Source organism: Gopherus flavomarginatus, chromosome 12 (genome assembly GCF_025201925.1).
Source record: "Gopherus flavomarginatus isolate rGopFla2 chromosome 12, rGopFla2.mat.asm, whole genome shotgun sequence".
Taxonomy (NCBI): Eukaryota; Metazoa; Chordata; order Testudines; family Testudinidae; genus Gopherus; species Gopherus flavomarginatus.
In genome coordinates this window covers 16,014,268-16,025,647 of record NC_066628.1, presented here as the reverse complement: position 1 = coordinate 16,025,647, position 11,380 = coordinate 16,014,268, and the positions used below count along the sequence as shown (strand labels likewise).

General features: G+C 45.3%; 1 protein-coding gene and 1 pseudogene across 1 annotated transcript; both read left to right on the top strand.

Moving 5' to 3' along the window:
- Positions 1 to 355: 355 nt before the first annotated feature.
- Positions 356 to 1,891, top strand: LOC127033193 (olfactory receptor 14A16-like). The gene is made up of 2 exons (XM_050920983.1): positions 356 to 375; positions 919 to 1,891. Exons 1-2 carry the CDS (start codon positions 356 to 358, stop codon positions 1,889 to 1,891), a joined length of 993 nt encoding a protein of 330 aa, XP_050776940.1.
- Positions 1,892 to 10,035: 8,144 nt separating this feature from the next.
- LOC127032831 (olfactory receptor 49-like) lies at positions 10,036 to 11,052 on the top strand (annotated as a pseudogene).
- The last annotated feature ends 328 nt before the right edge of the window (positions 11,053 to 11,380 follow it).

Below are 11,380 nucleotides of genomic sequence, written 5' to 3'. Positions count from 1 at the left end.
TCTGAAATGAGACTGTCTCAGTCTCTCCTATTGAAGCTGTTCCACTTTTTATGAATAATTAGTCACTGGAGCAGGGACTTAAAATCTTCCAGACAACAGGTGAGGGCCCCAAGCACCACGCTGCAGAATCATTCTCACTTGAATTCGTTAGCCCAGTGACTCTCCATTGTCACTCGCAGCAGTCATTCCTGATGGCAATGGAGAATCACTGGGACAGAGGATGAGATACAGTCTGATGCAGTCGTTAGAGGAGGGGACTGGGAGTCATGACACGTCACTTGTTTTCCCAGCTCTGGGAGGGAGTTGAGTCCAGTGGGTAGAGCCAGAACTCTTGGCCTGTATTTTCAGATCCAGGATGGGTTTTGGATTTACTGGGTTAGTACAGGGGGTGAATTCGGAGTCAGGACTCCTGGGTTCTCTTCCAAGCTCTGGGAGGGAGTTTAGTTGAGTGGTTAGAGAAGCAGAAGGGAATCGGAACATCTGTCTCTCACAGTGAGCGTGGAAAACTGTCTAGAACAGGGGATGGAGCATCAGAGCTCCTAGGCTCTATTCCTAACTCAAGTTTACCGTGTAATTATGACTGGGTTGGGTCACCTCCATGTGAGATGCTGCTCCAGGTTAGAGCAGTATAAAGTGGGAGTAATTCCATGGCATGCAGTGAAATTACCCACATTCACAGCAGTGCCCCAGCAGCAGAATCTGGCCAGGCAGTCCCCCAGTTCACCTCGGTACACAAGGAGTAGTAACATTTATAAACTGTTATCCAGAGTTCGCCTACCTCTGGGTGACAGAGGTATACAAATACCTTGAAAGCAATTGTTCCTAATTCTTCTCTCCATCGCCCTGGTGTAAATTAGGAGTAACTCCACTGGAGTCCATTGAGCTGATTCTACTTTCTCTCACCCCAGTGTAAATCAGGAGTTACTTCACTGGAGTCACTGGGGCTGTTTTCCCCATCCTGAGAACGAAAATATCCAACCAAACCACTGTGACTGTGTTCCTTCTCCTGGGATTCTCTGAAATTCGGAAGCTGCAGATTTTGCACTTCGTGGTGTTTCTAATGATTTACCTGACAGCCCTCATGGGGAATCTTCTCATCTTCATGGTTATAGTCTTCGACCACCACCTTCACACCCCCATGTACTTCTTCCTGATGAATCTGTCCATCGTAGATCTTGGCTCCATCTCTGTCACCATCCCCAAATCCATGGCCAATTCCCTCATGAACATCAAGTCCATTTCCTATGATGGATGCGTTACTCAAGTCTTTTTCCTCCTCTTCTTGCTGGTAGCAGATTATTCCCTTCTTACCGTCATGGCGTATGATCGATATGTTGCCATCTGCCAACCACTGCACTATGAGACAATGATGAACAGCAGAGCTTGTGTCCAAATGGCAGCTGGTGCCTGGATCAGTGGGATTCTATACTCTATGCTACACACTGGGAACACATTTTCATTGAGCTTCTGTGGAGGCAACATGGTGGATCAGTTCTTCTGTGAGATCCTCCAGCTACTCAAACTCACCTGCTCTGACTCATATATGAGTGAAGTTGGGGTTATTGTCTTTAGTATATGTTTAGTCTTAGGCTGCTTTATTTTTATCACTATGTCGTATGTTCAGATCTTCAAATCAGTGTTGAGAATCCCCTCTGAGCAGGGCCGGCATAAAGCCTTCTCCACCTGCCTTCCTCACCTCACTGTGGTCTCCTTGCTTGTTTGCACTGGCATCTTTGCCTACCTAAGACCCACCTCCAACTCCCCATCTGCTCTGAATCTTGTGATGGCTGTTCTTTATTCTGTATTGCCACCAATCATGAATCCAATTATCTACAGCATGAGGAACAAGGAGATGAAAGCTGCTCTGAGGAGACTGACTGGGTGTAAGTAATTCACTAAGAATTAATTTTCTGTTTTTCTCTAATAAAAGTTTGCTTTTGTAGTATTTGTTCATTAATGTCCGTGATTTCCATGACCAAACAGCTTGCACACAACCGGGTCTCATTCTGATCTCAGTTGCACCAATGCAAATCCAGATTAATTCCCCTGATATCACTGCTGCTGGGGTGACTTTCACCAGTAGAAAAGCTGGTCCAGTTATGGAGTTAAATGGGTGTAAATTGTGTGCAGAAAAGGAATCAGAGTTTCATTCTGTGCGAAAACAATACCCGGTACACTGCTTGGCCCCTAGCACGTGTTCCATGGCCACTGAAAACAATGATTGGAGTTGTCTTGCTTGTGTGCATAAATCAAGAGTGGCTTCATTGGAACCTGAGAAGCCAGATTGTATCAGCCTGGCTTACATGTACATTTGGTCGTGTGAGTAATGGGGAGACTGGCTAGAATTTACCAGGAGGTTTCTATTAACCAGTGGGGCGAGGTTCTGGAGCAGCCTCCAAATAGAAGTTGTGAGGGGCAAGTGACCAAATTCATTTTAAGAGAGAGCTGGACACATGTCTGAGTGAGATTGTATGACGGGGCTGGAGGGCAGGGCTCAGCAACCCTAGGTTCCACTTGCAGTGTATGTCTTATCAGGAAGAGATTCTTCCCCCCCATCCAGTGTATTCTGGGACTTTTTTTTTAATCTCTGAAACATTGGGTGTGATGTGCCAGGGCTCTGAGGTGGCACTGAGCCATTATCTCTCTCCCTTGGGTTGTTGGCTGGCTGGTTCTTGCCAACCTGATCAGCGTCTAACTGATCATCATGTGTTGGTCAGGAAGAAATTTTCCCCCTGGTCAGATTGGCAGGGACCTTGCGGGGGTTCGCTTTCCTCTCCAGCATGTGGTGCGGATAACCTACCATGATTTTCTGGGTGTAACTCAATCACTTCCCTCCCGTTGACAGATGTTGCTATGTTTTTAGCTGAGTTAAACAATCTGCCAATGGCTTGGAAAAATGTTGCCCAAGTCTGCCCTCAACTAGGTTGGCCACTGATGCATTCCTAGAATATCGGACATTCTGATACTTCTGGGAAAGCTGTGTCCTCATCCACCAGTGTGACCTTGCATGCCTCCCTAGTCCGTGATACTGGACAAAACCACATCTGATTTTCTCTCAGTACCAGATAGGGGACAAGCCCCCAAAGAGGGGACTTGTGAGGGCCTGATGTAGATGAAGATGGAGGTGCTGTACCCAATGGTAACCATAGTGAAATGAGACACACAGGTGGAGAAAGCTTCTCCCTGCACTTCGTAGATGGGATACGGATGATGGTGCAGATAATATACAAGTAGGAGATGACCATCAGCAGCAGGGAGCCTAGCAACAGAGACAGCAAGATGATGAAGTCGATGAATTGCACCAGCTGGATGATGGCACAGGTGAGGTATAAAAAGTGGGCATGGTAGCAGAAGAAATGGTTGATGATGTTGGGGCCACAACAGGGCAATTCAAGTTTGATCATGGTAAGGACCAAGATGGAGAAGAATCCCCACATCCATGATCCCTTCACCAACCATACGCAGACCTTTCTATTCATGATGGTGCTATAGTTCAGTGGGTAACATATGGCCACATATTGATCGCAGGACATCATGGCCAACAAGATATTCTCTGAAATGCCCAGCAGGAAATAGAAGTAAGACTGAGCCAGGCAGCCATAAAAGGAGATGGTATTCCTCTGATAGGAAGTTCTCCAGCCTAGGTTTGTTATCCAGAACATTCTCCTTTCAGCAGCCATGGGGCTGCGAGTCAGAAACAGCTTTCAACCAGCTCCTCCTTTCGCCATGCACATTCACAGTGCAATCTGTTTGGCATGACTCCAACCACTTCAAAGGCTGATGCCTAACTGAGAACTAAACATTGTGGTTGATAACGCTGCCACTTTATTTCCCCCAAGGGTGAGTAGGTGGACTGAACTCTGCTGAGCTTTGGAGTTCCCGGTGTGAGGATCTGAGTCCCAGTTTGATCTCTAGCCGTGCACAATAAATAGCACCCAAATGTACCAACAGTAAGAAAAGTTAGAAATAATTCAATACAGTCAACTGATTTCCCTCTCACTCATCCTGGTGTAAATCAAGAGTAACTCCACTGGAGTCAATAGGGCTGATTTCCCAGTCATTCATCTCAAGGTAAGTACATGGTGTTACAGTGACGTATGTCTGGTTTCAGGGAGAGGAGATTCAGGCCCTTTGACTCCAGCCTCTGCTGCATCCACCACCACCTGAATGTTCTTACTCTAGTCCCCGGTTGTCTCCTTCCCTCTGCCTCATACAGCTCAGACCCCCAAACAAAACTCTCAGCCCCTAATCCCCTTCCTCCCCTCTCACAACCCTCCACCTCAAATGCTCCTGGGCCCCGTTCTCTGAGATTCCCTCTCCCATGGCCCAGGGCCAATTCTCAACCCAGAGTTCCTGACTCAGCTTCCTCAGAGTTAACTTGTCCTAACCTTTTTCTGCCTATCTGTTACTATCTACTGCTTTAACAATGACTGTCAATCTCAAGAAATGCTTTTGGTTCAAATAAATGTAAGGGGACTGTTATCCCCTTGCTAACATTCAGTGGGGGTATTTTAGTTGCTAGCTCCCAGCACTAAAAGGGGAGAGATCGATGGTAAATCAGGACCCTGAGACTGACAGTCCCCAGGAACAATGGTGAGAGGCCAATGCTCCAGGTCAGCCTGATTGACAGGGCGGGCAGGCTAATCAAAGAGACAGAAGGCCAGGGTGGGTCCTATCCTCCGTGTGAGCTGAAATTGCCTAGGTCAGACAGAGTGGAGCTGAGCTAAGGTGAGAGTAGTGGCCCAAGCTAAGCTGCTGGGAACAGAACTGCAACCCAAAAAGCCAGAGCACAGCCCAGAGAGAGCAGACCTGCCCTGGGAGGAGAGCTGCAGCAACCAGAGCCAGAGGGGCCAGACAAGCAACCCAGGAAGCAGGTGAGAGCTGAGAGAGAGACACAGAAGCAGCCTGGAGAGCAGACCTGCCCTGGGAGCAGAGCTGTAGCAACTGGAGCCAGGGAGGCCAGAGAAGCAGCCCAGAGAGCTGAAGGCAGAGCAGCAGCAGCAGCGGTACTGAGGCAGTGTGGAGCTGGGGCTGGAGCAGTCTGGAGCTGGGTGCGCTGAGCAGCTGGAGAGAGCGAGGGGACCATGGGCAGTGGGCTCAGCACAGGGAGATGCCTCAGCCAAGAGGCTCTGCATGCCAGACTTGAAGGGGGATCATAGCCCTGACAGAGCAGGGGTGACACTGGGGAGAAGGGTCCTGCCACCAAGAGCCTGAGAGAGTGTGGCCACCACCAGAACAACTGTCTGACCCACAGAGTCCCTGCAGCACAGCCAGGTCCTGAGAAGGAGGCCTGGGACCTGCAAGAAACAGACTGTGAATTGCTCTGATGTCCAGAGACACTGTTTGTGATGGTCCCTGGCACAGAGCGGGGTGATGTGTTTTCCTTTAACCTTTTCCATTTTTCCTTATTCTTTTTTTAAAATTGTTAATTAAATAACTTGTATTTGCTTTAAACTGTATGATGTGATCAGTGGGTTAGGGAGGTGCGCAGTGCAAAGAGAGTACCCGGAAGTGGGGGCACCCTATCCACTGTCCTGGGTGACCACAGCAGGGTTGGGGGTTGAGCCCCCCAGGAATCCTGGGCCCAGCCTTGTTGGGGTTATGAAGACTCTGCCAGACAGGAGAATGGAAAGGGAGTCCTCAAGGGCAGGGAGGCCTCTGGGTAAAGGAAGTGGGAGCAAGGACTCAGATCCTTTCGCTAGCCCACTTCACCGGGATAGTGCAGAAGCCAGGAAAATTCCTCATAATAGTGGGACCATTCCCCCGCTTACATAAAGTTTTGACCTGACCCAAGTCTATTGGCCACAATGTGCTATAGAAAACCCAACAGTTGCCCCCGCACCTTATGTGGAGAAGATCTGTGAAGTTGGGTCTTCCACACTACAAAAGAGAGCCCAAATCATTGGATTATGGGATGGTCTAGTGTAGGGCTCTTTCTCAGTCTTTGATGTTGAAGCTGCTCCACTATGTATAAATAATAAACAGAAACATTAACTTAGCTCTTCTACATCCTAGGTGAATGCTCAAAACACTAGGCTTGAGAGTCATCCTCATGATCTTGTCCCTAGCCCAATGATTATTCATTGTCATTCATAGTGGCAATTAGCCTATCTCATCTGCAGGGTCTGATCCAGTAGAAGTGCTCTGAAGTAGCCCAAATCCACACAGGGGACAGCAGGGGACCTTTAGCTCAATTGCTCACCGGGGGTGTGAGATGCCCTGGTTCAGATTCCCTCTCTGGGTCTCTAACGTCCCAGGTGAGTGTTCTAACAAGTGGGCTAAAAGCTATAAAGCATTCCTTCTTCTTCCCTGGGCATGTCTTGCAAAAAATGACAAGAGAGGATTCACATCTGAAAATCCGAAAAAAGCTAGGTGCCTACCTCCAGCCCAGATTTAGGAGCTGAACTCCCTGAGAGGGGCAGGCTTAAGACACATCCCTCTCATCAGCATCTGGCTTTGGCTAATTTAAGCATCTCCCTGCCTAGCATGATGGCTTTTGTAGATCCCATTCTTTGGTGCCTGTCTCTTCCCATTCATTGTATAGGGAGCTTGAGTGCCTAATCAGGACATGTGGATCCACTGGCTGTCTTGGTCTCTTAAAATGAGGTCTTGCCACACATTGCAAGGCCTTAGTCTGTTTGTGGATCTGAGCCTTGGCCACTCAGTGAAAACCAGAAACAAGAAGTTAGGAACATAGAATCCCTCATCTCTCATATGTGTCGTTACCCCTGGGTTACAAGTTATGAGTCGAGTTGGTAGAATAGATTTCTTAAAAAAAAGTAATTTTGAGCAATATTATTGATGTTTATTTTTAAGCTCCCCCCCAATTTTTATTGATTTAGGATTTCAGAGTTTTGCAAAATCAGGGGTTTTAAGCTCTCCCCCATCACCACAATGTTTATCTTTTTAAATTTTCACAGTTGCAGGAAATTATGTTGGAGGGGATCATACAATGATTATTTAATGACAGTAGATACTGACTTTCAAAAAGTTAAAGCTTTACAAAATGTTATAATACACATTGTCAACATCACATGTAAAAATATGCAAAGTAAATATCCTTAAATCAAACTGTAATAAGTTCTCAGGTAGCATTTTTCTTACTTTGTCTATCTGTCAATTTTGATTATCAATGGCAATATTTTTTCGTTAGTTTGTGGGTGTTTGGTGAAATCGACATTTATTAATTTTCACCAATAAAAATTGAATCCCTCCTAGCCTAGTTATGAGGGAAATCCTCCTTTCTCCCTCCACTGTTTTGTGTGGATTTTGGCATGCTCAGAACCCACCTACCAGATGAAGTCCTACAGGAGAAAGAAGTGCAGCAATGCCTATGTTCACCTGGTTTGAGGATCCGGCTGGGAGTCAGACTTGAGAGGCAACGAGGCACCTCAAGTGAGGCAGCAGTGTGCATGCTTAGAAGCAGAAACATAAGCAGTTGGGGAATTTTGCAGCAAAACTTTAGGCATCGAGTAAATTAAGATAATTACAGGGTTAGGCAACAGCTAAGTGGAGGCTTTGAGGATCTCAGTGCTGCTTAAATTTTGAACGTAGGTGTCTAAAGTAGTAGTGTTGTGTTAATTAAGATGGAATATGTGGGCCCAAAAAGTCAAAGGTGTTACCATAACCCTGTCACTGTCCAACATCAAACAATGTTAAACAAGGTTCAGGGTTTGATACACACAGACCTCAGCCTGCGTAATCCCATGGCAAACACACCATTAAAATCCTTTTAACCTTTTATTAAGGATAAAGAAAAGAAGAAAGCACAGTTAAAGCATTTGAAAGGTAAGGTATTAAATAAGGTTTTCATGTTAACAATGTCCCTCGCTCCCTGTCCTTTTAGCTGAAGAGAGTTTTAGAAGGGAAAAAAAAACAACCACTCTCATCTGTCAGTCTCCTAGATGGCATCAAAGATGGTAATAACTGTCCTTTGGAGGGAAAGTGAAGAAATTAGTTGAGATGGGCTGCAGCTATTATTGTTAAAGTCCTTCCAATCCCATTTCATTTGAGGCAGCGGTTGGGACTTAACCTGTTTATAACGTTTATTAGTGAACTTTCCATAGTTAATTCCCAAGCAGGCAAAAATGATGGGCCCAATTGTCACAGCAGTAGTTAGGCACCTAAATGCTTTTCTGGATCTGAGTCTTAGTGCTAAAGGACCTGCACTGAGCAAATGGAATACAAATAATTAGAAGTGAGCATCTCCTGTTTCCCAGACCAGTGCATAACCCACTGGACTATGCTGCATACCAAAGAAGTGTAAGGAGCACAATAATTATATGGTAGGAGGCACATGAAATGAATTAAATTGCACATTAAAGGTCTCTGCCATCACAAGTGAGTCTATGACATATTAGCAAAGGCTAAAACATTCTGAAAGGTACCAGTAGTTGGGTTCACAGATGGTAACCTAGTTAAAATTTCCTGGAAAGTGTCATGATTTTTTATCTTTCCATGTACATCTCAAAAAGTAGCTCTGGGGTTCTCCAGTGAGTGGATCTCCTAGGGTACCTGTGATCATTAAAACTAATCAGCCTCACCCAGTTGAGGAAGACCTACTTCACAGAGAATGGCAAGTAGATTGTGAGACTAGAAGAACTAGAGTCAACATATGAAAGTACAATTCGCTTAGATGTGACAATACCCGCTGGACAAGTCAAAAGACCCTGATGTTGCAGGTGCTGTTTGAGGGCTTCTCATGGCTTGACAGGAAGGGAAAAATCAGAATGATTATTACTTTTCACTCTTTGAAGACGTTCAGAATAAACTACTTTAGTATTTAATCCAAAAGAGCAAGGACTAGAATTTAAAAAATTACCCTACAAGAATTTGTTTTACAGTAGTTGGTGATGACTGAGGCACAGGGCTCAATCTGTGTGTAGCCAGCTTGACCTTATGGTATCTTCCTAACATCACAGACCTAGACTAACGTGAGTAGCTGTTCTGCCCCCATTTCTGTTTATTTATTTCCTTTTCTTGTTTTTCTTTTCCCTCTTCTCTTTCCTTTTTAAAATATCTTTTATCTTCATTTTGATAACTTTTTTTCTTATATTTTCATTTTCCCTTTCTCCTTTCTCTCCTTTCTTTTCTTTCACTCATCTTTTTTTCTTCTTTTTTGCTTTTTTTCTTTCCTTCCCTTTTGTTTTTGGTTCCTACATTTTTCTCCTTTCCTTTTTATTTTCTTTCTTCATTTCTCTCCTTTTATTTTCACCCTCTCCTTTCCTTTCTTGCTTTTCTCTGTTCCTTTATTTTAATTTTACTTCTCCTTTCTTTTAGACTCAGAGACTTAAGGTCAGAAGGGACTGTTATGGTCATCTAGTCTGACCTCCTGCACAACGCAAGCCACAGAATCTCACCCACTCACTCTTATTACTTTTTTTTCTTTCCTTATTTTTAAGGCTAGTCCAAATATTTCTATCGAAACTGTTTTTGAAAAAAAAAGAAATGGGTTTTCAATTAAACTAAAACCTTTGTGGTAAGTGTCTGCTTTCTGTGGACAATTTTTGACTTTTCATTAAGAAAATAAAAACCAGAAATTTTGAAGAGCTTTCAGAAGAAAACTTTTCTTTTTTCTTCCCCTCTCTCCCCCACACCCAAAAAAAGTAAAAAATTTGCCCAGGGAAACAATTCCACCCAGCTCTGCTCTTCTTTATTTTGGGGGCTTTTCTCTCCTCCACTTTTCTTTCCTCTTCTGTTTGCCATTTGTTTCCTCTTCTCATTGTCTTCCCTTCCCTTCTCACATTGACTTGTTCTTCCCATCCCACCCATTGCCCACAGGGTAAATTTTTATTTGATGTATTGTTCTTTTGTCTTCTTCACTTTTCTTATTTCACCCTTGTTTTCCTCCTCTACAGTTTATCATTTTTTCCTCCTTATCTCTCTTCTTTTTCCTTTTATGTTCTCTTCTGATCTTTTCTTTCCTCTTCTCTACTATTCTGTTTTTCTACTTTTCTTTTCTCCTGTTCATCTGACACATTATTCCCTATTCCCCCCATCTTCCCTCTACCCCTCACAGATAGACCTAGTGTAGACATGCGGAACCAAACCACCGTGACCGAATTCACCCTCATTGGCTTCCTCTACCCCCACCATCTGGAATGACTCATTGCTATTGGCTTCCTGGCCTCTTACTTGCTGATCTTGTCTGCCAATATCATGATCATCACCATCATCCTCTTAGACCGTCACCTCCACAGCCCTGTGCACTTCTTCCTCTGGAACCTCTCCTGTTTGGCGATCCTTATTACATCTTCTGTCCTACCCAAGGTGATTTCCAGCTTTCTGACAGGTGACAGGTCCATCTCCTACCTGGCTTGTATCACTCAGTGCTACTTCTACTTCCTTCTGGGCTACAGTGAGTTTGTCCTGCTGGCTGTTATGTCCTATGACCGCTATGTGGCCATCTGCAACCCACTGCGCTACACCATGGTCATGAATGCTCAGCTCTGCTTCCAGCTCGTGGTGGGGTCTTAGGCAACGGGGTTCCTGGCTGCCATCATCCCCACCATCCCGGTCATCACCCTGCCCTTCTGCAATGCCAACCAGATTGACCACTTCTTCTGCGATGGCTTGGCCTTGGTCAAGCTGTCCTGTGTGGACACGAGCTTTGTGGAGCTGCTGAGTTTCATGACCTCCTCCGCCATCCTGCTGGGCTCCTTGATTCTGACGGTGGTGTCCTACACTTATATTGTTGCCACCATCTTCAGGATAACATCCCACTCAGGACACAACAAGGCTTTCTCCACCTGCTCCTCCCACGTCATCAACATCATCATGGACTATGGGCCATGGGCAGCTGCATCTTCATGTATGTCCGGCCTTCAGGCAGCGACATCTCACTCAACAAGCTGGTGGCCCTGCTCAACACAGTGGTGACCCTTCTCATGAGCCCCTTCATCTTCATCATGAGAAACCAGCAGATGAAACATTCCTTGAGGGCAGCCTTGAAGAGAAGCATGAACTTCTCAAGGAAGCATATTAACTTCTGAATGGGTTTTGTGAGGGGAAAAGAAGGGGAAATTAAACAAGAATAATAGTTATAGTACTCTTCTAAGTTATAGTACTCTCCTAGGAAGTGTTAGTTCCCTGTTCAAATCCCTTTTCTCCTAAGGCAGAGGGGGAAATTGAAGCTGGATCTTTCGCCTCCTAGTTGAGTACCCAAATGGCTGAGCTAAGAGTGATGAATGAGGCATCCTTCTCACTCCCCAGGCCTCTTGCGAAAAACACCTTTGGTGCCTTACCCCAAGAAAGTGTTCACAGCTGACAGATAGGCACCTCCCTGGAATCTCCCGTTGGCTAGCCTAGATGAGGAACCCCTGAGCATGCTGGCTTTTGTCAATCCCATTTTTAGGTGCCTACCTTTTCCCTTTCATTGTAT